The 24,701-nt window shown below is 43.7% G+C and overlaps 1 protein-coding gene across 4 annotated transcripts in view; it reads left to right on the top strand.

Annotated features, from left to right (window-relative positions):
- Positions 1–22,869, top strand: part of LOC143683793 (TRAF3-interacting protein 1-like) — a 172,973-nt gene extending 150,104 nt beyond the window's left edge. For 2 of the 4 annotated variants that reach the window (XM_077160129.1, XM_077160128.1), the window contains 3 exons: positions 5,302–5,422; positions 19,455–19,672; positions 21,252–22,869. In XM_077160129.1, the coding sequence (XP_077016244.1) occupies positions 5,306–5,422; positions 19,455–19,672; positions 21,252–21,330 (414 nt within the window). In that variant the 5' untranslated portion in view covers positions 5,302–5,305 and the 3' untranslated portion in view covers positions 21,331–22,869. The remainder of the gene's footprint in view (positions 1–5,301; positions 5,423–19,454; positions 19,673–21,251) is intronic. The other 2 variants (XR_013175664.1, XM_077160130.1) reach the window with 2 other exon arrangements.
- The last annotated feature ends 1,832 nt before the right edge of the window (positions 22,870–24,701 follow it).

The raw sequence follows: 24,701 nt of genomic DNA, 5'->3' as shown, positions 1-24,701 counted from the left end.
CTAACGTGCATGTGCGTTCTCCAGGCTGTGCCCAGCCTTCATGCACTTGGCAGCATGTGACAGCACTGCAGGACCACCTGGAAGGTGAAGTCACCAACACACAACAGTGTGAAAGGCGTATACCAAGTGTAACCAAGTGAAAAGAGGTGTTTGCAGCATGAGAGCCAAGTGACAATGTGGCGTGCAGCCGGGCACATGCACCCGATGTCCCCCCCTGCAGGCACATGCAGATACACACACTTAACTCTGTGCTTCTGTATCCATGTGTTAACACCCGTGAAGTGAGTTCGCACCAGCATGTACCTACAGGGCATACAGATCCATGGGGCTCCTGGGCCCTCCCTTGCCTCACATGAAAGTCCCTTCCGTGATAATGGAGAGCGCAGCCTACATGGGCCTCAGTCACCCCGGGCTTGACTTCTGACCCCCACCCTGGGCTGCCGCCGTCCCTGCCCCTGCGGGGTCTCTCCTGAAGTAGCCCCTGTCTCTGCTGGGCCTGTCTGGCTGCCGTGCCTGCACCACCATTCCTGCTGAGTAGATGGATTTCATAGAGGGGGAAAGTAGGAGGCCATGAGCAATAAAGCCATGAAATAAAGGGAGGAGTGGGCCTTGAGGGGGTCTGGGCAGTGGCCACTTCCCTGTAGATGGTGCTGTTTCAGTAGCTTTCCTGACCTAGGGTAAAGGGATAGTAAATTGCAAGGCAGCCTTTTTTTAGTGGTGCCTTGACACTTTTCATGAAGACCAAGAAGCTTAGCCTGCTTGGAGGTGGCCTCAGGAGGGGTAAACCAGGAGACTCTACCACACAGCGTTGAGAGCCACGGTTGTGAAACCCATGAACAACCCCACAAATACGTGTCCAGGAGAAACGATGGGTTCTCTTCAGAGGAACTGGAGGTGGATATGTCTCCAGCTTCCCTGCATCCTACCTGCCAGCAGGAAGAATGGTGGACCTGTAGCATGTGGAAAGATTCTTATTATTTAGCCAGGTTGTTATTTCACATGCAAAAGCAGTAGGAAAACATTCCCAGATAATGCAAAGGCTCAAAAAAAATATCGCTCTTGAATTCTTGAGAAAAACCGCCGAAAAGTATAGTCTATCCAGGTAACTAAAATCAAAGCTCAAACATCAAAGAGGAGTCCAAACCTCCCACTCCATGACTGCAAAGTCCAGGTCTGAGTGTCCAGTGCAGTGAGATGTGGCTAGTTGGAAGTGGAGCACACACTGTGACTGTACAACACACCAATTCAAAGGCTTAATACAGAAAAAAGAATGTAGAATATCTCATTCCTAATAGATGTTGGAGTGATGATATTTTGGATATATTGGCTTAAATAAAATTTATTAGTGATTTCATTATTTCTTTTTATGTTTCTAATGCAGCTAGTAGAAAATGTTACATTACGTGGCTCATGTAAATGGATTAAAAGTGGTTAAATACATAGAATTAAGTGTAAATATCATTGACAAGGTTGAATGCAAAAGCTCTGAATCAGTTCTTGAAAAACTGGTTTTTTGGAAAGACTGCATGTGGTAAGAATAGATAGGGCAGGGTGGGCCAGGCTGGCTCAGCAGGCAGAGTTCTTGCCTGCCATGCCGGAGACCCAGGTTCGATTACTGGTGCCTGCCTAAGCAAAAAAAAAAAAAGAAAGATAGGATAAAGTAAAATCACATTAGAATCATTGATTCAGAATTTTTTCGTTTCACTTTATGGCATCTTTTTGTTTTTAGTTTTTTTGTTTGTTATATGGCACCTTTTGATGACTAAAGTTCTTAATTTTTATTTAGTCAAATTTCTCATTCTTTTCTCTTTCTTGTTAGTGCTTTTTTTGTCTTAGGTAAGTAATCCTTTTCTACTCCAAGGCCAGAAAGATACTTATTTTTCTTGAAAATCAGAACTTTGCTTTTGACATTTAAACCTTCACTCTGCCTGGCATTGAGTTTGCTGTATCCTGTGAGCTAGAGGCCTACTTTCTTTTGTCCTCATGAAAGCCATGTTTCCTTCTTTCCACATGGCCTTGCCATGTTGCCTCTGCCCTTTATGAAAGTTCTGCGTGCAGGAGCCTGTTTCTGGGTGGCAGACTTTTTCTGGAAGGAGTCAGAGAGTCAGTGTTTTCCATCTTGAGAGCCCTGTGGTCCTGGCCACACTGCTCAGCTTTCCCATTGTGTACAAGCCACCGTGGCCACCGAGGAAGTAGATGAGTGTGGCTGGGTTCCTCTAAAGCTCTTCATGGATGCAGAATGTGAACTTCATGTGTCATGAAATAATACTCTTTAAACCCCTGTTTCAGCTACTTAGCACTGTCACAGCCTGTTTTAGCTCATGGGCCATTTAAAAAGCAGGTGGGAGGCCCCTGTGGCTATCGCGTCCTGGGAAGGCTTTGTCCAGTGGCTCCCCCTCCCCTTTCAGCTTTGTCTAGGCTGTTGCTAGTTGTGTTTGAAATTGTTATGTACTCCAGAAAAACCTTGGTCTTCTAACCCTGATTCAATATTATAAGGTGGGACCCTTTGGTTAGATTACTTCCATGGAGATATAATCCACTCTGTTGTGGGTGTGGCCTTTTGTTAGATGGCGATGTGACTCCACCTGTTTAAGGTGAGTCTTGATTAGTTTACTAGAGCCCTTTAAAAGGGGAGATATTTTGGAGAAACCTCAAATATAGATTGCTTGGAGAGCACTTGCTTCAGAGCTGACAGAGATATGGATGTTTGAAGATACCTGGAGTGCCCCCATAGAGAGAGCAGGTGCCTAGACAAGACAGAGCCCAGCAGACTTCTCCATGTGCCTTCCCATGAGACGCTAAGAAAGCCAGAGCCCAGAATTGTGTCCCAGAGGAGCTAAGTGAAATCCCATAGATGCTTGGAGAGGAAACCACTGGCATCAGAAGCTGAAAGCAACGAACTGTAACAAGGACCAGCAGATGCCAGCCACGTGCCATCCCATGTGACACTGGCCTTTCTTGAGTCAAGGCATCTTTTCCTGGATGCCTTAATTTGGACATCTTTATGGCCTTAGAACTGTAAACTTGTAATGTAATAAATCCCCTTTATAAAAGCCATTGCATTTCTGGTGCATTGCATTCTGGCAGCTTGAGCTAACCCAAACTCTGGTCCTTTCCATTTCCATATAAATAGAGCCAGCTTATCAAGTGCCATGAAAATGTCTTTGGGATTTTAGTTGGTGTATACATGAACAAGAGCTTTCTCTCTGCTTATTTAGACCTTCAATGTCTTTTGGTAAACTTATACTTGTTTTTGTAGAGGTTATGCACATCTTTTGCTAGATTTCTATGTGTGTGGTACTCCATAGTTTATTGTGCTATTCTGAATGCCATCTGCCTTTTAGTTGTTTTCTAATTGTTTGTCACTGGTAGGTAGAAATTCTTTTTGACTTATAACCAATTTCCTTGCTAAACTCAGGTGGTTTTAAAGACACGGTATCTTGATTGTCTCCCATTTCCTATGTGCATTAGCTGCAGACCCTTCTGTAGCAATGTGTGCCAGGCCCTGCCCTCAAACCTGGCACAGATGGTGATGTAGGCAGGGGTGAAGTAGGTCCTGGCTTTGAAACTGAGACATCACAAGGCAAAGACCCTCATTGAGGACAGTGTGGCCCCTGCAGAGTGGGGCCCAGACCCAGGCAGGCCCTTTGTGTCCCTGCACTCTGGTGCTGCCAGTCTACCTAAGTCTCAATAGTGTTAGTGCCTCCTTCCAGTGCATCTGCTTTCCATTCCTTCCACTTGTGTCCTTGCTCTGAGTGGGCCTGTCTCGCTCCTAGAATGTGCCCTTTTTTGGTGACGTTGTTGTGGTCTTTGCTAGCATAATGGTTGAGCAAGTTCCACTTCTCCCACCTTAATAAATTCCCTTTGAAAAGCCTTTCCATTTCTGGCATATTGCAGTCCAGCAGACTACTAAAACACTCTGTATCTTTGTTTTTCTTTTCACAGTTATCTCCATTTTTCTTTATTTCCTTCTTCCACTCCCTGTGTTTATTGAATTGTTCTTTTTTAAGTTTCTTAAGTTGGACACTGAACATAATAGTTTTTATTTAGTTTGTTTTACCTTCTCTAAGTATAAAGTAGTTTTATGACTAAATTACCATGTTTTATAAGTCCATATTTCATTCATTCATTGACTGTTTGTCATCTCCCCCATGCTAGGCACTCGCTGTTCTAGCTGTTTAATCAGGGATGGATGGTATATGTTATCAAGTATCTTTCTTGGCATCGGTTGAGATTATCGTATGTTAACAGAATTCTTAATGTTGTGCTGTTCTCACATTCCTAAAATAGCCTTGGCCTGGTCACAGTCTATTACTTATCTAATGCAAACTACTTTCAGTTTGCTAATATTTTAAAATGGTTGTTATATCTATATTCACATGAACTTGGCCTGGAGTTTGTGTGTTTTATTAGGTTTTAGAATCAACTTTAATGTTAGTTTTGTAAAATTAATTTAGGTCTTTTGTGGTTTGATGCTATATGTACTCCAGAAAAACATGTTCTCAAATTGAATCCATTCCTGTGGGTGTGAACCCATTATACGTAGGACCATTAGATGGGCCCCTACTTCAGTTAAGGTGGGCCCCAACTCATTTAGAACGGGTCTTAATCCTCTAACTGGAGTCCTTTAAATGAGAATGAAGTCCGGATAAAGAGAGGGAGAGAAAGCCAAGAACGCAAGAAGCTGCAGTCAGGAACCTGGAAGAGAAGGGAGAGACCACAGGCTCTGCCATGCACCTCACCATGTGGCAGAGGACCAGGGAGAGCAGGAAGCTGGTCTTCAGGAAGAAAGCCTCACCTTGATGAGGACTTGATTTGGACATTTTCCTGGACTCCAACTGTGAACAAATAAATTCCCTGTTGTTTAAGCTGCACTATTTCATGGTATTTGCTTTAAGCAGCCTGGGAAGCTGAAACAGATTTTGGCAGCAGGTGAATGGGGTGGGACCTATTGCAAATATCAAAAATGTAAAAACGGTTTTGGAATTGGGTAATGGGGTAGATTCTGGAAGAGTTGTGAGGGTTTGATAAAAAAGGTCTAGATTGCTTTGAAGAGCCAGTTGGTAGAAATGTGGATGCTCAAGGTACCTCTGATGAGGCCTTAGATGGAAATGATGAGTGTGTCATTGGAAACTGGAAAAAAGGTGACCCTTGTGTTAAAGTGGCAGAGGACTTGGTGAAATTGAGTCCTGATATTGCATGGAAGGGAGAATTTGAAAGTGACAGGCTTTGATATTTGGCTGAGGAGGTTTCCAAGCTAAATGTGGAAAAAGTGACCTGTTTTCTCCTTGTACCTTACAGTGAAATGCAAAAGGAAAGGGATAAGCTGAGAACTGACCTCTTGGTTCAAAAAAACCCAGAAATTGATGGTTTGGGAAATTCTGAGCTTCTAGAAAGCAAGTCCCCAGAGAACAGTGCCCAGGTGAGAGTTTAACTAACTTTGGAAGCAGCTAACATTTCAGTGCAATTCAGGATTGGAAAAGCGGTTCTCCAGGAAGGGTCTGTGGAAAGTCCTCCCATCTTGAGGGTTTGGTCCTGTGCATAGTGCATGCAAAGCTGACGAGACCTTTTGAGATCTGTATGAAAGAACGACAGCTAGCCTGGACTAAAAGGGACAGAAAAGGGTCAGATTGAGGAAAAATCAGTTCAAAGGCAGAATGATGGAAGCTGAGGACTGGACTGCAGACATCTTCATGGGCCAAGAAAGGGGCCCAGGTGAGTGAGAGTGAGTGTGGCTGTATACTTGCAGAGGGCAGGCCTTCCACCCAGGGGGCTCAGTGGCCTCGGGTCCTGGGGAGATCTGCAGCCTGGTGCTGAGGGAGGGTGGACGCTTTGTCCCAGTGCTCAGGGAGAGCACGGCTGCTGCGTAAGCCCTTGAGAGGGTGGGGCTGCCACGCGGTTAAGCCCCGAGTTTGAAATATGCCACGACCAGCAGGGTTCAGTGTCGGGACTGATAGGAGGTGATGGACAATTAAGAAACACAGACAAGAGGTAAAGATATATTTAAAGCTGGGACCAGGTGCGACTCTGAGCTGGGATGGAGACTCAAGACTCCAAGAGGTTCAGGGAGGTAAAGAAAGTTACAAAATTGTAACTAGAGAATGGAAAGGAGGAAGCAGGGGCTGAACCATCTGCCTCCCTGTCCCAGGATGAGTCAAAAGTTACATGTTTCCCAAGGCGTCCTTCCACCCCAGACTCAAGCAGCTTTGTAATACTTTAGTATTTTCAGGACATCAGGTGGCTATTCCCACAGAGACAGCTTTGATGTATCTCTGCAGCGAGCATGTGACATCTGTCTTATCCGTGCCCTACAGAAGTAGTCCTTCCATCAGTGAGTCTCAGACCGGAAAATCCCATGGAGTGTGCCCTGCAGGGCCTCTGAACTGTGTGGCACCCATGATCCATTTTCCTTTTCGTCTCTCCCGATGGGAATGGGAATGTCTTTCTTATGCCTGTCAGTCCTTTGTGTATCAGAAGCAGATAACTTGTTCTCCAGGTTTCTCAGGTCCACAGGTAGAGGGGAGCTCTGTCCCAGCACAGACCACTCCCCATAAGTGATTCTGATGAAACTTTGTACTTAGGATTGTTACTGAAATGACCTAAATCTTTGGGCTATTATAATGGAATGAATGCTTTTTTATCTAGAAATAAAATGTCTTTGGGGGGTCCAAAGAGTGGATTGTGGTGGCTTGAAGCTATTTATACCCAAGAAAAGCATGTTCTTAAATCTAATCCCATTGTAAATAGGCTATGTCATGTAGAGGCTACTTCAGTTAAGGTGGAACCCACCTCGGTCAGGAGGGGTCTTAATCCTGTTTCTCGAGTCCTTTATAAGAGAATGAAATCCAGACACAGAGAAAGCCACAGGAGGGAAGCTGAAAGCAGCAGAACCCGGAAGGAAAGGAAGAGACCTGCAGACAATGCCATGCATGGAGCAGCCAATGAGTGCCGGCACGTAGCCTTTGGGAGTAAAACATTGCCTTGGTGATGACTTCATCTGCCCGTTTTTCCGGACTCTGCCCATGAGCACGTAAAGTCCCATTGTTTAAGCCAAACTATTTCATGGTATTTGCTTGGAGCAGCCAAGGAAACTGAAACAGGGTCCCTTTTGTTTTTTCCTGTGCCCTACCACAGTTTCAGCCAGGAGTTAATCTTGTTCTCGAAGGTACCTGGAACCCTCTGGAACCCTGAGGCTCAGTGCCTCCCCCTGCACCCCCAAGCATAGTCAGAAGCAGATCTCCTGTGGCTGTCTTCTCGGGACCTGCTATGTCCGAGGCAGGAGTGCACTTCCTGTCTGCAGGATGTGAGAGGAGCAGCCCAAGATTTCGAAGTCAGCGCTTGCTGACTGGTGTCTTCATGACACATGGTCAGAAGCCAAGGGGCCTGGGAGAGCCCACCTTGGCATTCTCCTGTGTGACTCGGCCTGCTGCCCTCTCAGGAGCCCCAGGAGCAAATACTGAGACCGCTGCTGGGCATGAGGGGTCAGTGGGTTCCCAGACTCCTTCCATTCTTCCTGCCCCCTCACTCTGGTTGTCCATAGCAAGCAGGGAGGGGAGGCTGGCTGGGAGGAATAGGGGTTTATCTCCCTGCAGTGCCGAGTCTCTTTCCCCTGATGTTGTCTGGGAGCTGGCTTGCCATCTCTCTCTGGCTCAGTGGACCCCATTGACTACTGGTCCTGGAAACTCCCCTGTGTCACTTCACCAGCCCTTCTTGTCACCTCTCACTGCCTGCTCACCTGCCACCCCTTCAGAGGCCTTTCGGGCCTAGTCAGCCCGCTCAGAGCCCCCAAGCTGCCACCCTCACACCTGTGAGCCCCTCTTTCTGGGCTGACCTGCATGCCCTCTCCCACTGGCTGCCAGACACACAGCGGTGGGGGCTACTTCCCTCTGGTCTGTGCCACATCCCAGCCCCTGGGCCGGTGTGTGGTGGTGGGTGCTACAGGAGTCATTGGATGAGCAGAGAGACTGGAGGAGGGCTGCCCCTCCAGCCCACTGGGGGCCATAGCCCCCATCCCTGCCATCACCCACCACTGGGAGCCTGAGCCCAAGCTCTCCTGGGGTCTTCCCGTGAGCCTGAGGAACTGTCCTTCACTCCCAGGCCTGCCGTGTCTGCCGGCCAGAACCACCAGACTGTTCCATCTACCTCTCAGGCTCTACTTCTGCGTCTGGGTTTCCTGCTTATTTGTTTCTTTTTTTCCCCTGGGATTTGATGACAGTGAGCATGTGACTGCTTGGCTGTCCCCAGCCAAGGTTGAAGCTGGGACTGCCACAGCCCATGTTGCTCCCCATGGCCTCCCATCCCCCACTGTTCCACATGTATTAGAAAAGGCCCCTGAGTTGCCCAGAGTGGGATAAGCTGAAAGAAAAACAGGGATAGATCATTGTAAAAACCTAAAATGTTAGGAAACCTCATAATGAATATCAAACAGGAACCTGGGTGATCAAGACCTAAAGATATTAAAGAAACAAACTATGTGGAGTTGACACAGCTCATTAAGAAACGTGCTAAGGTCCAAGTTAGTGCATGGGCAGAGGAGGTGAGTAGACCCCTCAGAAGGAGATGCAGAGTGCAGGCAGACACAGGAAATGAAACTCATCAGTCATCAGAGAAGTGCAAGTGAAAACCATGGCAGGGTGTGTGCTCACCTGGCTCCTTTCACCAGAATGTGCATCTGCTGCGGTGAGGGTGCTTATGGGTTGCAGGTAGTGGAGTGTGCTGAGCCTCTCTGGGATGCAATTGTGCAGCAGCCACTCTAAAAGCAGCCATCCTCTTTGTCAACTAATTCAGCCTGATAGGGCTACATGTATGGGGATGATCCAAATGATATGTGAAGATAGATGCACAAATGCATTAATTACAGGGTGATTTATGAAAGGAAAAATACTGAAAAAATGTTGGTAAGTATATCATCTGAATGAATCAACCTTGTCATCATTATAAAATACTCAAGACAGCTGGATTTCTTCATGCTTGTTGGGAAATTTTAAAATGAAGAGGGCATTATGCTATCATTGATGAGAATTTTTATGAAAAAAAACATATACGTATATATAAACAAACAGGGAGTGGCTTTTACTTAATTATCTTAGTCTCCCAGGCTGCTCAAAGCAGATACCATGAAATGGTGTTTAAGTTTGTCAAGTGCTGCCACAATGCAATATACCAGAGATGAAACAGGTTTTCTAGAGGGAATTTATTAAGTTACAAGTTTACAGTTCTAAGGCCATAAAAATGTCCAAACTAAGGCATTCAGGGAAAGATACCTTGAATTAAGAAAAGCTGATGGGTCCAGAATGCCTCTGTCAGCAGGGTAGGCATGTAGCTGACGTCTCCTGGGGTCTTTGGCTTTTGATTTCAAACAGCTTCCCTTGGAGCATTTTCTTTCTGCAGCTCCAAATGTCTTGCTCTGTGTCAACTCTGAAGCTTTTCCCAAAATGGTTCCCTCTTAAAGGGCTCCAGCAAGCAACCCCACCTTGAATGGGTAGGGACCCATCTCCATGGTAACCAACTAATCAAAAGTTACCACCCACAACTGGGTGCATCATGTCTCCATAGAAACAACTTAATCAAAAAGATCTGACCTACAATATTAAATCAGGGTTAACAAACATGATTTTTCAGGGGTGTACAACAGTTTCAAACTGTCACAAATGGGTTGGCTTAGACATTGGGAATCTATTAGCTTGCAGTTTGAAGCCAAGAGAAAGTGTAAATCATTGAGGCAATGCTTTCTTCCTGGGATCGGCTGCCAGTGATCCTTGGCTCCGCCACATGGCAAGGTACATGGCAGTGTCTGCTGGTTACTCCCTTCTCTGCCGAGTTCCATAGATTTCAGCTTCTTGCTTCCTTGGCTCTCTCTGTCTTCGTCTGAGGTCCATCCTTTTATGAAAGACTCCAGTAACTGGGTTAAGACCAACCCTAAATGCAGTGGGTCCCACCTTCACTGAAGTAACCTCACCAACAGATCCTGCTACAGTGGGGTTGCACACACAGGAATGGGATTAAGAGCATGCTTTTTTCTGGGCTACATACAGCTCCAAACACAATAATGCTAAACAAACAAAATCCCAGGATATATCATGTACTATTTCATATAATCCAGTTAGTCTTAAAAATATCCATCAAAGAGGCTGTTGTGTCCGGAAGTTGCTCCTGGCTGTACCTGGGATGTGGCAGCTGTACAGGAGACACCTGCCCAGGCCTGGCCCCTTGCCCCGTTTCCTCAGTGCACAGCGCCCGGATCCCCTGGCCTGCCAGAGGCACAGCAAGGGCACAGGTTCAAGGGCACAGACGCTGTCCTGGGCCAAGCCACATGCAGGATGCACCAGCAGCCGGACAGCACCTTCCAGAATAAGAGGAGGAGGAGCAGTCATGACAAGTCTCGGATGTGAGGCTTGACTGACCTGTAGTTGAGTTTTCTTTTGCTCTTCCCATAATCTGACTTGCTCCTTACAGTCATTGTCAATTCCGTGAAATCTGTTTTCTGCTGAAGACTCCTGGTATCCCAGCCACCTTTCCATATAGGTGTGAGGTTTCTCCTTATATCCAGATACAATGTGCCGACCTTATATCCAGCTATGTTCATACTGTCCAGGTAACTAACAGCCTTTTAGGATTAATGCTTAATTTGGGTGTGACTTTACCTGGCATTTTTGAGCTATTAAATAGATAAAAATAAAAGAGGAGCCTGAAGGATTAGGAAAGATTGTAGCAAAAGGCTCAATAGAAAATGATGTTTTTTTTTAACAAGAGATTTAAAGTAGCAAGTTGATTAGTTAAATAGAGAGAAATTAAAAGCAAAATAATTTAGTCATATCCACAGACAATAGTGAAAAGAGAAAAAAACACTTTTCAAGTACATTTTAAGCCATAGACTCCTTTGTGGCCACTGCCTGTACATGGAAAGTGACTGTAAAACATTAAAGCAAGAGAACCTTAAAGCTGGGTGTCCCTTAAAAGTTACTTAAAGGCTCAACAAAATTCTAGCAAATCGAATCCAACAACACATTAAAAGAATTATACATCATGACCAAGTAGGATTCATCCCAGGTATGCAAGGATGTTTCAACATAAGAAAATCGATTAATGTAATACACCATATCAACAAATCAAAGCAGAAAGATCACATGATCATCTCAATTGATGCAGAGAAGGCATTTGACAAGATTCAACATCCTTTCCTGTTGAAAACACTTCAAAAGATAGGAATACAGAGAACTTCCTTAAAATGATAGAGGGAATATATGAAAAACCCACAGCTAATATCATCCTCAATGGGGAAAAATTGAAAACTTTCCCCCTAAGATCAGGAACAAGACAAGGATGTCCATTATCACCACTATTATTCAACATCGTGTTGGAGGTTCTAGCCAGAGCAATTCGACAAGAAAAAGAAATACAAGGCATCAAAATAGGAAAGGAAGAAGTAAAACTATCACTGTTTGCAGATGATATGATACTATACGTCGAAAACCCGGAAAAATCCACAACAAAACTACTAGAGCTAAAGAATGAGTACAGCAAAGTAGCAGGTTACAAGATCAACATTCAAAAATCTGTAGCATTTCTATACACGAGCAATGAACAAGCTGAGGGGGAAATCAAGAAACGAATCCCATTTACAATTGCAACTAAAAGAATAAAATACCTAGGAATAAATTTAACTAAAGAGACAAAAAACCTATACAAAGAAAACTACAAAAAGCTGTTTAAAGAAATCACAGAATACCTAAATAGATGGAAGGGCATACCGTGTTCATGGATTGGAAGACTAAATATAGTTAAGATGTCAATCCTACCTAAATTGATTTACAGATTCAACGCAATACCAATCAAAATCCCAACAACTTATTTTTCAGAAATAGAAAAACCAATAAGCAAATTTATCTGGAAGGGCAGGGTGCCCCGAATCGCTAAAAGTATCTTGAGGAAAAAAAACAAAGCTGGAGGTCTCACGCTGCCGGACTTTAAGGCATATTATGAAGCCTCAGTGGTCGAAACAGCATGATATTGGCATAAAGGTAGATATATCGACTAATGGAATCGAATAGAGTGCTCAGATATAGACCCTCTCATCTATGGACATTTGATCTTTGATAAGGCAGTCAAGCCAACTCACCTGGGACAGAACAGTCTCTTCATTAAATGGTGCCTAGAGAACTGGATATCCATATGCAAAAGAATGAAAGAGGACCCATATCTCACACCCTATACAAAAGTTAACTCAAAATGGATCAAAGATCTAAACATTAGGTCTAAGACCATAAAACAGTTAGAGGAAAATGTAGGGAGATATCTTATGAAACTTACCATTGGAGGCAGTTTTATGGAACCTAAACCTAAAGCAAGAGCACTGAAGAAAGAAATAAATAAATGGGAGCTCCTCAAAATTAAACACTTTTGTGCATCAAAGAACTTCATCAAGAAAGTAGAAAGACAGCCTACACAATGGGAGACAATATTTGGAAACGACATATCAAATAAAGATCTAGTATCCAGAATTTATAAAGAGATTGTTCAACTCAACAACAAAAAGCCAACCCAATTAAAAAATGGGAAAAAGACTTGAACAGACACCTCTCAGAAGAGGAAATACAAATGGCCAAAAGGCACATGAAGAGATGCTCAATGTCCCTGACCATTAGAGAAATGCAAATCAAAACCACAATGAGATATCATCTCACACCCACCAGAATGGCCATTATCCACAAAACAGAAAATGACAAGTGCTGGAGAGGATGTGGAGAAAGAGGCACACTTATCCACTGTTGGTGGAATGTCAAATGGTGCAACCACTGTTGAAGGCAGTTTGGCGGTTCCTCAAAAAACTAAATATAGAATTGCCATACGACCCAGCAATACCATTGCTAGGTATGTACTCAAAGGACTTAAGGGCAAAGACACAAACGGACAGTTACACACCAATGTTTATAGCAGCATTATTTACAATTGCAAAGAGATGGAAATAGCCAAAATGTCCATCAACAGACGAGTGGCTAAACAAACTGTGGTATATACATACGATGGAATATTATGCAACTTTAAGACAGGATAAACTTTTGGAGCATGTAATAACATGGATGGACCTAGAGAACATTATGCTGAGTGAGTCTAGCCAAAAACTAAAGGACAAATACTGTATGGTCCCACTGATGTGAACCAACATTCGAGAATAAACTTGGAATATGTCATTGGTAACAGAGACCATCAGGAGTTAGAAACAGGGTAAGATAATGGGTAATTGGAGCTGAAGGGATACAGACTGTGCAACAGGACTAGACACAAAAACTCAAAAATGGACAGCACAATACTACCTAATTGTAATGTAATTATGTTAAAACACTGAATGAAGCTGCATCTGAGCTATAAAAAAAAAAGTATGAAATGCTAAAAAAACAAAAAACAAAATTTACTTAAAGGTACATTTGCTCAGAGCAGTTTGTATTTTAGACTCATCCAGAGGTTTTGTCAAATGCTGGTGCCTGGGCCCTTCCCAAAGCCATTAACTCAGTCTCCAGATAGGGTCCGGACAGCGGGGAATGGGCTGCCCTGTGACCCTGGAGGAGTGAGGTGGGGGAGCTGCCTACCTGGCTCCATGGGTTCCTGCACTCAGGGGCTGCTCATGTCAAGCCCCTGGACACCTGGTGTCCTGTCTCCTCTGGCCCAGGCAGCATCCTCACGGCTAGGCCTGAGCAGGAAGCAGTGGAGTTGGGGCAGATCTTGAAGTTTCTTCTGAACCAGTGGGAAACCAATAGGCTCTGCCATCGAGAGCATCTTCTCTTGGCCCTGGGGAGGGGCCACGTGCCCAGCTGGCTGCACCTGGAGCGAGAATCACATCCCTGGCCCCGTGCTCCCGATGCCGAGCCCGGAGCTTCTCACAGGCCCAGCCTCACCCTGAGCACCTCAGTTTCCCCAGGGAGAGAGAGTCCTAGCTGAAGGTCAAAAGAACTGCCCGTACACACCTTTTTATCTTTGAACTCCTGAAAAAAGTATAAATAACAAGTATATTGTTGTTAAGAGATCACAGGAATAGATGATGTCAGAAAATGAGATGACAGCCTGTCAATAACTGATTTCCCTAAAGAAGTGTGAGTTGATGCTTAAATGTGAGTGCTGCTGTCAGAAAGCAAGGGCAGAGAATTGGATGGCTCCTGGAATGCCTTATCTGAGGACTTAAAACCTTTCCCCCAAGCTCCCTTGAGTCTGACTGCTCTGGTTTGGTTTCCTGAGGACACTCACAAAAAGGAGTCACCTGTCACACTGGTGAAGTGATCTCTGTCTACTGCACTTGAACCAGCTACAGTTATCAGCTGGAGGAAGTGACAGCAGAGGAGAGCTGAAGTTTCCTTTCTGTGCCTGGAAACACAGTCTTGGTTCACAGCAGAACCTTTGAAGTTCCTTGGTGCAGCCGTTTTGGGAAACTTTGGCTCATGACGATGCCTCCGAGTTGAAGATGCACAGACCCCAGGCCTACCAGGTGCGTCTCCTTGCATGCCCTGTGCCGTACCATGTGCCCTGGGAGGTCTACGAGGTGATTGCAGGTACCCTGCCCTAATAGCCCAGACCAAAACCAGCCCAGAAGCAGGGCAGCTGGATATAACTGTTCTGCAGTGAAGTGACAAGATGCACGTGTGCACCAGACAGGAGGGCACATGCCTCAGACACGGCATCCCCCAAGTGCGGGGACACTTAAGGGCCAAGTCGCGCAGGACACTGACCCTGTCTTCTTTCTCGGTCTAGTGCTGAGTACAGTGTCAAGTGAATGAACAAACTGACTTACCTGGGCTTTTCTGCATGTGCCCCAGCATTGATGTCAGACTGTTTTGCTGGGCAGGACTAGGGATCCCATTTGACCCTCATCAGAGATAACAATGTGGTTTTCTGAGAACCTGGGGATGGACTGTTTCTGGAGGAGCAGGACCCAAAAGGTGTTATAGTGAACTGGAAGACAGGTGTCCCTCAGCCTATGGAGGAAAGGAACTTCTGACAAGTTGTGTATTATTCAGTTCCTGAGACCCTGGGAGAGAGCATTATTTCAAACAAATATTCACTCTTTAATTCGTTACCTCCCCCCACCCTACCCAGTTACTCAGGCTTTTGTTTATTGTGTTTGCTTAAAGTAGGGTAAGGCTCTCAGGAGTGTTTTTATGTCCAGTCCATGCATGGTGGCTGGGGGCCAGGAGACAGACACCCCCAAGTGGTGGCAGCCCCCCATGCACCCCAAATCCTGCTTCTGAGACCTCAGGCAGTACCCTGATGCTTTTCTGACATTATTTTAATAATGGTACCATTCTAGTTTGCTAATGGCAAGAATGTGATACACCAGAAATGGAGCAGATTTTAGGAGGGGGAATTTATTAAGTTGCAAGTTTATAGTTCTAAGGCCATGCAAATGTCCCAATTAAAGCAAGTCTATAAAAACGTCCAAATTAAGGCACCAACAAGAGGTTACCTTTGCTCAAGAAAGGCTATGAAGTTCAGGGTTTCTCTCTTAACTGGAAAGGCACATGGGCAACATGGCAACGTCTGCTGCTTTCTCTCCAAGCTACTTGTTTCATGAATCTCCCCCAAGGGCGTTTTCCTTTTTCATCTCCAAAGGTCTCTAGCTGCGTGGGCTCTTGTGGTTCTTGTCCCTCTTTTCCAAAATGGATCCTTCTTAAAGGGCTCCATTGAGCAATCCCACCTTGAGTGTGTGGAGACACATCTTCATGGAACCCATCTAATCAAATTTCCTACCCACAACTCTGTGGGTCCTTCTGCAAGAGAACAGTTGAAAAGCTCCCAGTCAGCAGCATTGAATGAGCATTAAAGGACGTGGCTTTTCTAGACTCAAACTGGCACAGGTCCTTTCTTCTCCTGAAGGGTTTATTGAAACTGAAATTTCAATAAACATAAAATTTCTTAAATTAATAATTTTTATGCGTATATAACCTATATATAATAAGTACTTGTACATTTAAAAACCACTAGAAACACAAACACCCACATTTCTGGGGACGGTGTGTGTGGTGCAACATTAATAGCATTAAGTCCTCAAAGTATGCCCTTGGAATCCTTTTCTAAACCTTGTGCACCTGAGCCAAGGATGAATTACTTTGGCTAGAACCCTTCCTGCGAAAGCAGCTGATTGCACAGTCCCCAGCCCATGGGGTGGGGAAGGCAGCCAGGTCGGGGGAACGGCGGGGTCGGCCATGCCTGTGACACGCAGGCAGGCCGCCACTGTCCAGGTGTGAGATCTAGAGAACACCACAGCCAGGCAGTCAGGTGTGGGTGTGGAGGGAATGTTCTCTCAGCTCAAAATCTCAAGTCTTTGAGTGAAGAAAGAATTTGAGGTCATGGCTGTGGATATTTTTGTTTTTAAATGGAAATGGGGGCAGGGAATGTATCAAGAAGAAAGAGAAAAATTTTTTAACTTTTTTTATTGTATAGAACAACTTATATGCAAAGCAAAAAAATAAAAAAGCAATGTTTTTTAAAGCACTCTTCAATAAGTGGTTACAAGACAGATCCCAGGGTTTGTCATCAGCTACGATATGATCTTCTCATATTTTTTTTTCTAGCTGCTCCAGAATATAGGAGGCTAGAGTGCTCAAATATTTTTTTATCATCATGGTAGACTTTTCTTCCTCCTTTTTTTTGTGAAAAATAACATATATACAAAAAAAGCTATAAATTTCAAAGCACAGCAGCACAATTAGTTGTAGAACATATTTCAGAGTTTGGCATGGGTTACAATTCCACAATTTTAGATTTTTACTTCTAGCTGCTCTAAAATACTAGAAACTAAAGGAGATATCATTTTAGTGATTCAGCATTCACATTCATTCGTTAAGTCCTATCTTCTATGTATAACTCCACTATCACCTTTGATCTTTCCATCCCTCTCTTTAGGGGTATTTGGGCTATGGCCATTCTAAATTTTTGATATTGGAAGGGTCTGTCACTAATATGGGGTAGGGAGATGGAATATCTGATGTTCTGGAGAGGCTGGGCCCTCTAGGTTTCAGGACTTATCTGGACCAGGGACCCAGCTGGAGGTTGTAGGTTCTGAAAAAGAGAAATTATTTTTAATAAGAGAACGTGGCTACCTGAAGCTGGATATAGGAGCTTGCCAGTGGGTGATGGCACCACACAGATCTGTTGCAGCCCGCAGCCCAAGGTCCATCTAAAGGATGCGCAGAGCATACAAGAAGGGCACACCTGAGCTGTAGGGAGCTGGCCCCTCAGTGCTGGGGAAGTGTGGTCACGGCCGGTGCTCCTGAACGCAGACGCATTTACAGTCACAGCTGGCGCCCCCAGATTCACTCTGCACCGGCACCCACGGCTCATTTCCTCTGTGGACAAGCTTCTTGGAGGGCCGAGCCAGGTCCCCACAGCCCTGGAGTGAGGAGGGGGTGCATTGGGCTGGGGTGGGCTGCAGAGCTGTAAGAGCCACAGGAGCCCGCCCACCTCTTAGGGGTTCTGGGTAGCACTTCTCGAAATGAGATGTACATACTTATTTATTTATTTTTCTCTTCTGTTTCCAAATATTATGCCTATTTCATATAGCTAATTTCTGTGTGGTGTATGTGGTAGTAGATTCTCAACTTTTACTACACATATGAAAAGTCTATAAAACATGAGTTTTATAATGGCCGTGTTTCTCTGCAAAGTTGCTGATGTAGCTTCCTGGGCTCTGTGTAACTCAGCCTGTCAGCCCAGGGGTGTGCTTTTTAAAGCAAATAATCAATCCTGAACTTACCCATCCCCACCCCTGCCCTTTTAATTAAGTGAAAGTTTTTTAAATGGCAGATTTTGAGTGTTTTGCAGTAGTGCATTACAGGGCCTTTAGTGTAAGAATAAAAGTTTCTTCTGATGGCAATAATTCAACTAATTGTTTTAAATTCATAATCTCTTAAAAATAAGTTCACCATCTATAAGATGAATGTTCCAATTTCTGGTTCATTTTGTGATAAATAAGAAGGAGTTTCAACATGATAAAAAATATGGGAGAGTTAGACCTGATGACCTCTGATTTTTTCCACGTGGTAACACACCATCTGTGCACATTAATCTCCTCCCTAAGTTCTGTTCCTGAACCGGTTTACATGAGAGGATATGCATAGCATTTGCTCAGTAATCATTAAGAATGGGTTTTAATTAAATTTTAAATTCCTCAGTGAGAGATTTACTCATCTGTTCATGAACTGTGATGACAGAGGTCTTGGGAAGTGGCTTACTGTTGTATTGAAATTCATTTTAGTAGTTTAACATTTTACCTAAAAAGCATTTTTATAGCCATTACTTGTTTTTTACATTAAACTTTTTATTTTGAGAGGATTGTAGATTCAAGTGCATTGGTAAGAATTACAAAGAAATCTTAAAACTCCCTTTAGTTTTAGCCCATTTAGTTGGCATTTTCCCCACCCAGGCACTGTGCTGAGGCTTTCCCTGTGGAAACTGGCAAGGACAGGAGAGCCTGTAAGAGGGGAGCTGGCTTTATTCTGTGCATTCTTTCCTCTGGCACATGTTTAAGGAGAGCCTGTGTGGAGGAGGGGACCCAGTCACAGCATCCCCCCATCCTGGGGCCTCCAATCTGTCTGTAACTTACTGTGTTCAAAATATATTGACTCCTAACAAGTTCAGAAATAATAATGAATGATTATTAATGAATGATAATTAATGATTTTAATTAATTCATTAATTTAATCATTAATGAATAACAACTTAGTGCATTCAACTCGCACTCTCAGTTGTAAATCAGGGGCACTTTAGCCCATCTAGATTGGGTGGAGGTGTCCAGAGAAGGCATTCCCATGCCCAGCTGCTTATTCATTCTTATCAACTTCCACCGATTTTTGAAATTCAGAGATGTCTGCAAGGAAATCCTCATAGGAAGAAAGTTCTTGCATTGCTTCTCAAAAAGTCTAGGCAGTCTTGATCAAAAACAAGTCAAGTTCTCCAACCAGCTCTCGGTCCTCCCATGCAGGTTCTCCCCACCTGTTGCTTTCTGAGCCTCACCCCCACCCCCCACAGCTATCCCCTCCACCCCCACTGTGTGCTGCTGCCTGAGACCTAACCCCCCAGCCTGTCCTCTCCTGCCCATCCCCTCCAGCCTAGGGCTCCTGCTCTCCTGTCAATGCTGCCTCTGCCTGTCCTCCCCTCACTAGCTGCCCTCCCTTCTCCCTGGAGCTTGGATTCAGTCATTTGCCATCCTGGAACAGTGACCAATCTATGGAGGGTGTTTTCAGGTCAGCTCCCCACCCGTCTGTAACAGCCCCAGGGGTCTGGTCAGTAAGTTTCTGGTCAGCCTGAACTTCTAGGTCACTGACCACACACCACTGTCCGCTCTGAGCAGGGAAGGATGCCCACGTGCTCACACTGTCAGGAGTGGACAGGCTCATGTGGTGTGTCCTAGCGGACCCCTGGGGCTCGCCCCAGGACTGAGGATAGCTCTCATTTCCCACTGGTTCTAGGAGAGATTGCTTGTCTTTGAGTTGGCATGGAAGAAGGAGAAGGACATCGTGTCCAAGGAGATAGAGAAGCTCCGCGTGTCCATCCAGACCCTGTGCAAGAGCGCACTGTCCCTGGGGAAGGTCATGGACTACATCCAGGAGGACGTGGACGCCAACAAGCTGCAGCTACAGCACAACGAGAACAAGCAGCATGTGGAGGCCCAGCAGAAAGAGCAAAGGTGGGAGGGGCCAGGGGCAGGCCTTCAGAGGGTGGGGGCGGGGCCAGGGAGATGCTGCCAGAAGGAGCAGAGATGGGCAGCGCGGGGGAGGGGGGGAGGCAGGGAGGCGCTGCAGAAGGAACAGAGGTGGGTGGGGCGGGGCCAGGGGCGGGCCTGCAGAGGATGGGGGCAGGGCCAGGGGCGGGCCTGCAGATGGTGGGGGCGGGGCCACAGGTACTGCAGAAAGAGCAGAGATGGGGGGATGGGGTGGGCCAGGGGTGGACCTGTAGAAGGGGTGGGGCAGGGAGGGGTAGTGGCCCCCAGGAGCCTACCAGCTCTGGAGCAAGGAGGTCCCCAAAAGCCATTCTCTTTCAACCCTCCTCTTCTTACCACTCCCCCAAAGGAAAAGATGTTATCATTGTTTATATTACACATTATATTGCACGTTTCTTAGTAGAAATCAGAGATTTTTGAGTTAATGTTCCTACAAAAAATAGATTTTGATATTAAAAAAAGCAGGGAACTTTGCAGTTTGGATATCACTTTCTCATATACATTTTCAAAATCCCCAGAGTCTTGTAACTGTTTACAGTTTGAAAACTAAACTTTTTACTCTAAAGAAAAGGCTGATGAAACCATTTAAAATTGTTCACTGTAAAAAAAATCATAGACACTAAAAAGGGAGATTTATTTTAGAGTAGTATTTTGATATTCCGTATTTATTATCAGTGACTCTTGGATAAATGTAATTATATCAATGGTGCTTTTTTCCTAGAAAATATTATTTGACCAAATTATATGTCTAAATCCATATAATAAAAATCTGCATCATTATGAGATTCTGCTTCGTATTATTCTTCTGCTTTTTTTTTCAATCCTTTGAAATTTAAAATGTACAAAATGAAAGAAGTCAAAAAATCAGCAGAGCTTTTTGGTGCCTCTTCTAGTGTGTTAATGATTGACACATCTTACATTTTGATGTACGTCATTGAAAAGCATCATCCTAGGAATTTCTTCTTAGAAATCTGATTGCCTCTTGGAAGTATGATTTGAAAACATTGCTCTTCTTTGTTTTATACTTTATATGCTTAAAAACCTACAGGGAAAGGGTAATTTTACTTTAGCTGTCCCAAGTATATTCTAGACGTTTTCCAGTGTTTAGCCAATGGTCCTTCTGTCCCCACTGCCCTGACAAAGAGTCGCTGAGCAAGGAGACCTTTCCTTTGCCGTTTCCCTCCCCTGGGTGTCCGAGCCCACTTCCCTGCCCTGGTGGGTGCTCTTGGAGTTGATGGGACCTGGCAGCCCCCTCCCTGCCATCCCAGAGGTGCTATGTTTTAGGCAGATAATAGAAGCACTTTGAGTCTATCATTTGAGAAATATTAGTCTCCTTTTTATAAATTTCATGTTTGCTGTTAAGTTATGGCAGGGCTATGAAAAACCAAGTTTACCCTTTATATCAGAATTGTAATACTTTTATATTTCTGTCTTTTTATTGGAATGAAACAAGTAACTTTTTTCATGTGATCTTTCAGTGGCTTAATTAAGAACCAAATATGAAAAAGAGATACATTTCAGAGCCCCTAATGTTCTTTTCCCTCAGTATCACAGACTGTGCCATGGAGCCCTTAGAGGCTGACCTGGCTGAGCTGGAGCCGTTGATCAAAAGACCAGCAAGATGAAATCTGTGCTGTGAAGGCCAAGATTCTAAATAATGAAGGAAAAAATCAGAAAATGGTGTATAGTATCAACTTCAGTTCAAGAAGGTGAAAATGCAAAAGTTTTGAAGATTAAAAGTCATCCTCAAATTACAAATAAAAAGGAAGACAGAAAATCATTCTGCTTTAAGTTTCAGTTTGTTAAGAAAATGAACAGTTTACAATGTCATTATACAATTAATTTCAGAGCTTTAGGCATATTAAGTATATAAAAAAACCCATGTTTTCTTACCCTCTTCCAGCTTGAATACCTTGTAGTTACAAATAGTGTTTTAAAATGCCTTTGTGAGAAGTTTTTTGCAAGACTATTCTTGTTATTTGTGTTTCTGCAGTAGCCTGTTTTGTTTATTTCTGTTCCAGAATCCTCTAGCAGATAAGTGATGGTGCCACACCAAGGGAAACAGCCATCCTTGAATTCATGATAAATCTAGTGAGATGATTTCTGGGGGTCAGGTTCTTATTGGAAGATGAGTATTTTTTTGATAGGGTCTTTACAACCAGAATGAGGCCTGAAAAGTAATAAATTCTAGTTTTAAGTTATTTTCCATTTGAAAAAAGGTTAGTCAGCCCATATTCTTATAAGGTGCATGTGAACCTTTTTTTTTGACTCTTTGTAATTGCAGAAACTTCTTTATATAATTTTGTTATTGGCCCTATTGTCTTTTGTTTGTGTGTCTATCCCTTAAAGTTATTTTAAAAGAAGATTTCAGGGTAGGCTTTATGGGTGTTGTCTGGACACGCAGTTGTCATAGGCCGTGTCCCCTGCTGACTCTTTGCACTGGGCTCCCCCATGTAGATACAAGTGCTGTGTCCAACATGGCCTCACTCACAGTCCTTTGCTGAGGTGGAAGCCTCAGAATGAGAGAGATGGGGAGCTTTGGAAACTGCAGGAGGGTGACCTCAAAGCATGTAGCAGTTGTAAAAAATACATTCTTTATATTGCTTTTTTTTTTTGAAATTGTTTTGTAAAGCAAGGGCTTTTTTTGTGCAAAGTTTATATGTGAATTCCCACTTACATATAACCTTGTAGATACTTACTAAAGTCTTAAGTAAAGGGTTCACTCTATTTGGAGACACGCTTATGGGTCTTAAGGTGTCTGGGTCCTGAGGCTCATGCTTCTGGATGTTGGGTTATTATTAAGCTAAGGAGTGCCAGCTTCAGGGCTGGAATTGCCTGAGAAAGTTTTCTTTTAGGATTTTCAAAATGATAACAGTTACTTTTTCCTAGTACAATTTCTGAAATAAATTCTCTGCTAAGGTAGTTATGTGATTCTCTACACTGAATGAGTTCAGGAACAGATGATTAAAATGCCATTTTTAGGCATCAGCCTTTCCCCTTTTATTATAGCATATCATAAGATTCTTTTTAACCAGATTATACTAAATACATTTTGGAGGGAAAAGAGGAAATCAGTGCTTCATATATTTACAATCTCTTTTTTTTTTACTGAATCGAGTGATTTAGCCACAACCATGAATGGTCCCTGACTTGCTTCATTAACATATTTGCCTTTTATGAACTTGTATATAGGAATAGACTTTTTGTGTAGCACAAAATGGCATACATTGTATGTGAGTAAAATTTTGTATGGAGTAGTCTATCAAATTGTATCATAAAATTTATTTTTATTTTATGCATAAATCATTAAAAATAACTAGTTTTTCTATAAATATATAGATTGTACAGTTCCGTTCACACCTGGAAAAAAAAAGATCTATAAGCATGGGGATGTTCTATTTTCAAACGTACACATAGTGTTTTCCTTGTGAAGGGAGTTCAGGGGAATTTATCTTCTCCTCCATCTTGGGGCACATCCAGTGAGGTTTTATGAGATGATTCAGCACTGATCAGGAATTCTAAGGTCATTCGGAAAGTGTTAGGAGCTCTCTGCATGCAATTATTACTGTATCTTATGGCGCTAATTAAATCCTGACCTCATTTGTTTTGAGAGAACCCATACATGGGATTATTACATGTTTTCCTATACTTTTCTTTATTAGTTTTCATAGGAGTACTGGAGGCTACTTCAGGAACTTGTGTGTGCCTGTGTGTATGTGAGTGTGTGTGTGTGTGTGTGTGTGTATGTGTGTGTAGGGTCCATAATTAACCTTGTTTTCAGTCCTGACAAGAACTTGCTGGTGTCTCTCCAGATGGTTGATGAAAGGATTAAGGGGAAAACCATCGAAATGCAGCCGACTCAGATATGATTTCAGTCCCTAAAGGAAGTGTATCATTCATTCATTCACATCATCACTTAGGCACAGGCACACACACATAGTTTTCCCTATTGTTAATATGTTGCATTAGTGTGGTACAACTGAGGAAACAATGTTCTTATAATTTTATTATTAACCATAGTTCATAGCCTCTTTGTGTGTGTGTGTGTTTATTGTGGTAACATATGTAACCTGAAATTTCTCACTTTAACCACTTTCAAGCATAGAATTCAGTGGTGCTAGTTATAAGCATAACTTTGTGTCTCACCATCACCCCAAGGGGAAATTGCACCATTTAAGCATTAACTCCCCATTCCGTGGCCCCTGGGAATTTTAGTTTCTGACATTATGAGTTTGCTTTTCGAATTATTTCATATCAGTGAGATCATACAATATTTGGCCTTTCCCATCTACCTTATGTCACTCAACATGCTGTCTGCAAGATTCATCCACATGGTTGCATGCACCAGACAAATGATACTCTGTTGTGCATATAGACACATTCTGTCTGTGCAGCCATCAGTTATTAGACACGTAGGCTGCTCCCACCTTTTAACAATTGAGAATGATGCTATGAACCTCTGTGTACAAATATCCGTTTCAGGATATGTGCCAGGCCATGTTTCAAGTAGGAAGCCCGACCTCTTTTTCCTCACTCACTCCTTTACACATTCACCCACAAACTCAACAAGTACTTGTCGAGGGCCTCAAAATTGTTATTTTCTTCCAGGGTGTCCACTGCGTTCCCCAAAGGGGCTGAATGCTTCTGATGGTTCTAATTACTCCTTGTACTCTCAGGGGCTTAACCATAGGCAGTTACACAATAGTTTTTATTGCTGATATGGATACTTTAATTCGCATGTTTCATTTAAGTTCTGTGTGGTCCTGGGGTCTCTGGTTCTGTTCTGGAGGCATGGAAAGGTTTTTGGGTGAATAGTGAATGAAGGACACATTTTGAGATTTAATGTGCAAGACAAGTGACGTGTCCACTCCCTTCCGTGCTGGCCAGTGTGGAGCCTGGAGCTGCAGGTGCCCAGGAAAACCTATTCTTACAACGAATCCCCTTCTGTGAGTGTGAACCCGTGGTAAATGGGACCTTCTCATGAGGTTACTTTGGT

Source organism: Tamandua tetradactyla, chromosome 5 (assembly GCF_023851605.1).
Source record: "Tamandua tetradactyla isolate mTamTet1 chromosome 5, mTamTet1.pri, whole genome shotgun sequence".
NCBI classification, from domain to species: domain Eukaryota; kingdom Metazoa; phylum Chordata; class Mammalia; order Pilosa; family Myrmecophagidae; genus Tamandua; species Tamandua tetradactyla.
Note: the sequence above shows the minus strand (reverse complement) of the source record. Positions and strands in the feature narration are given on the sequence as shown.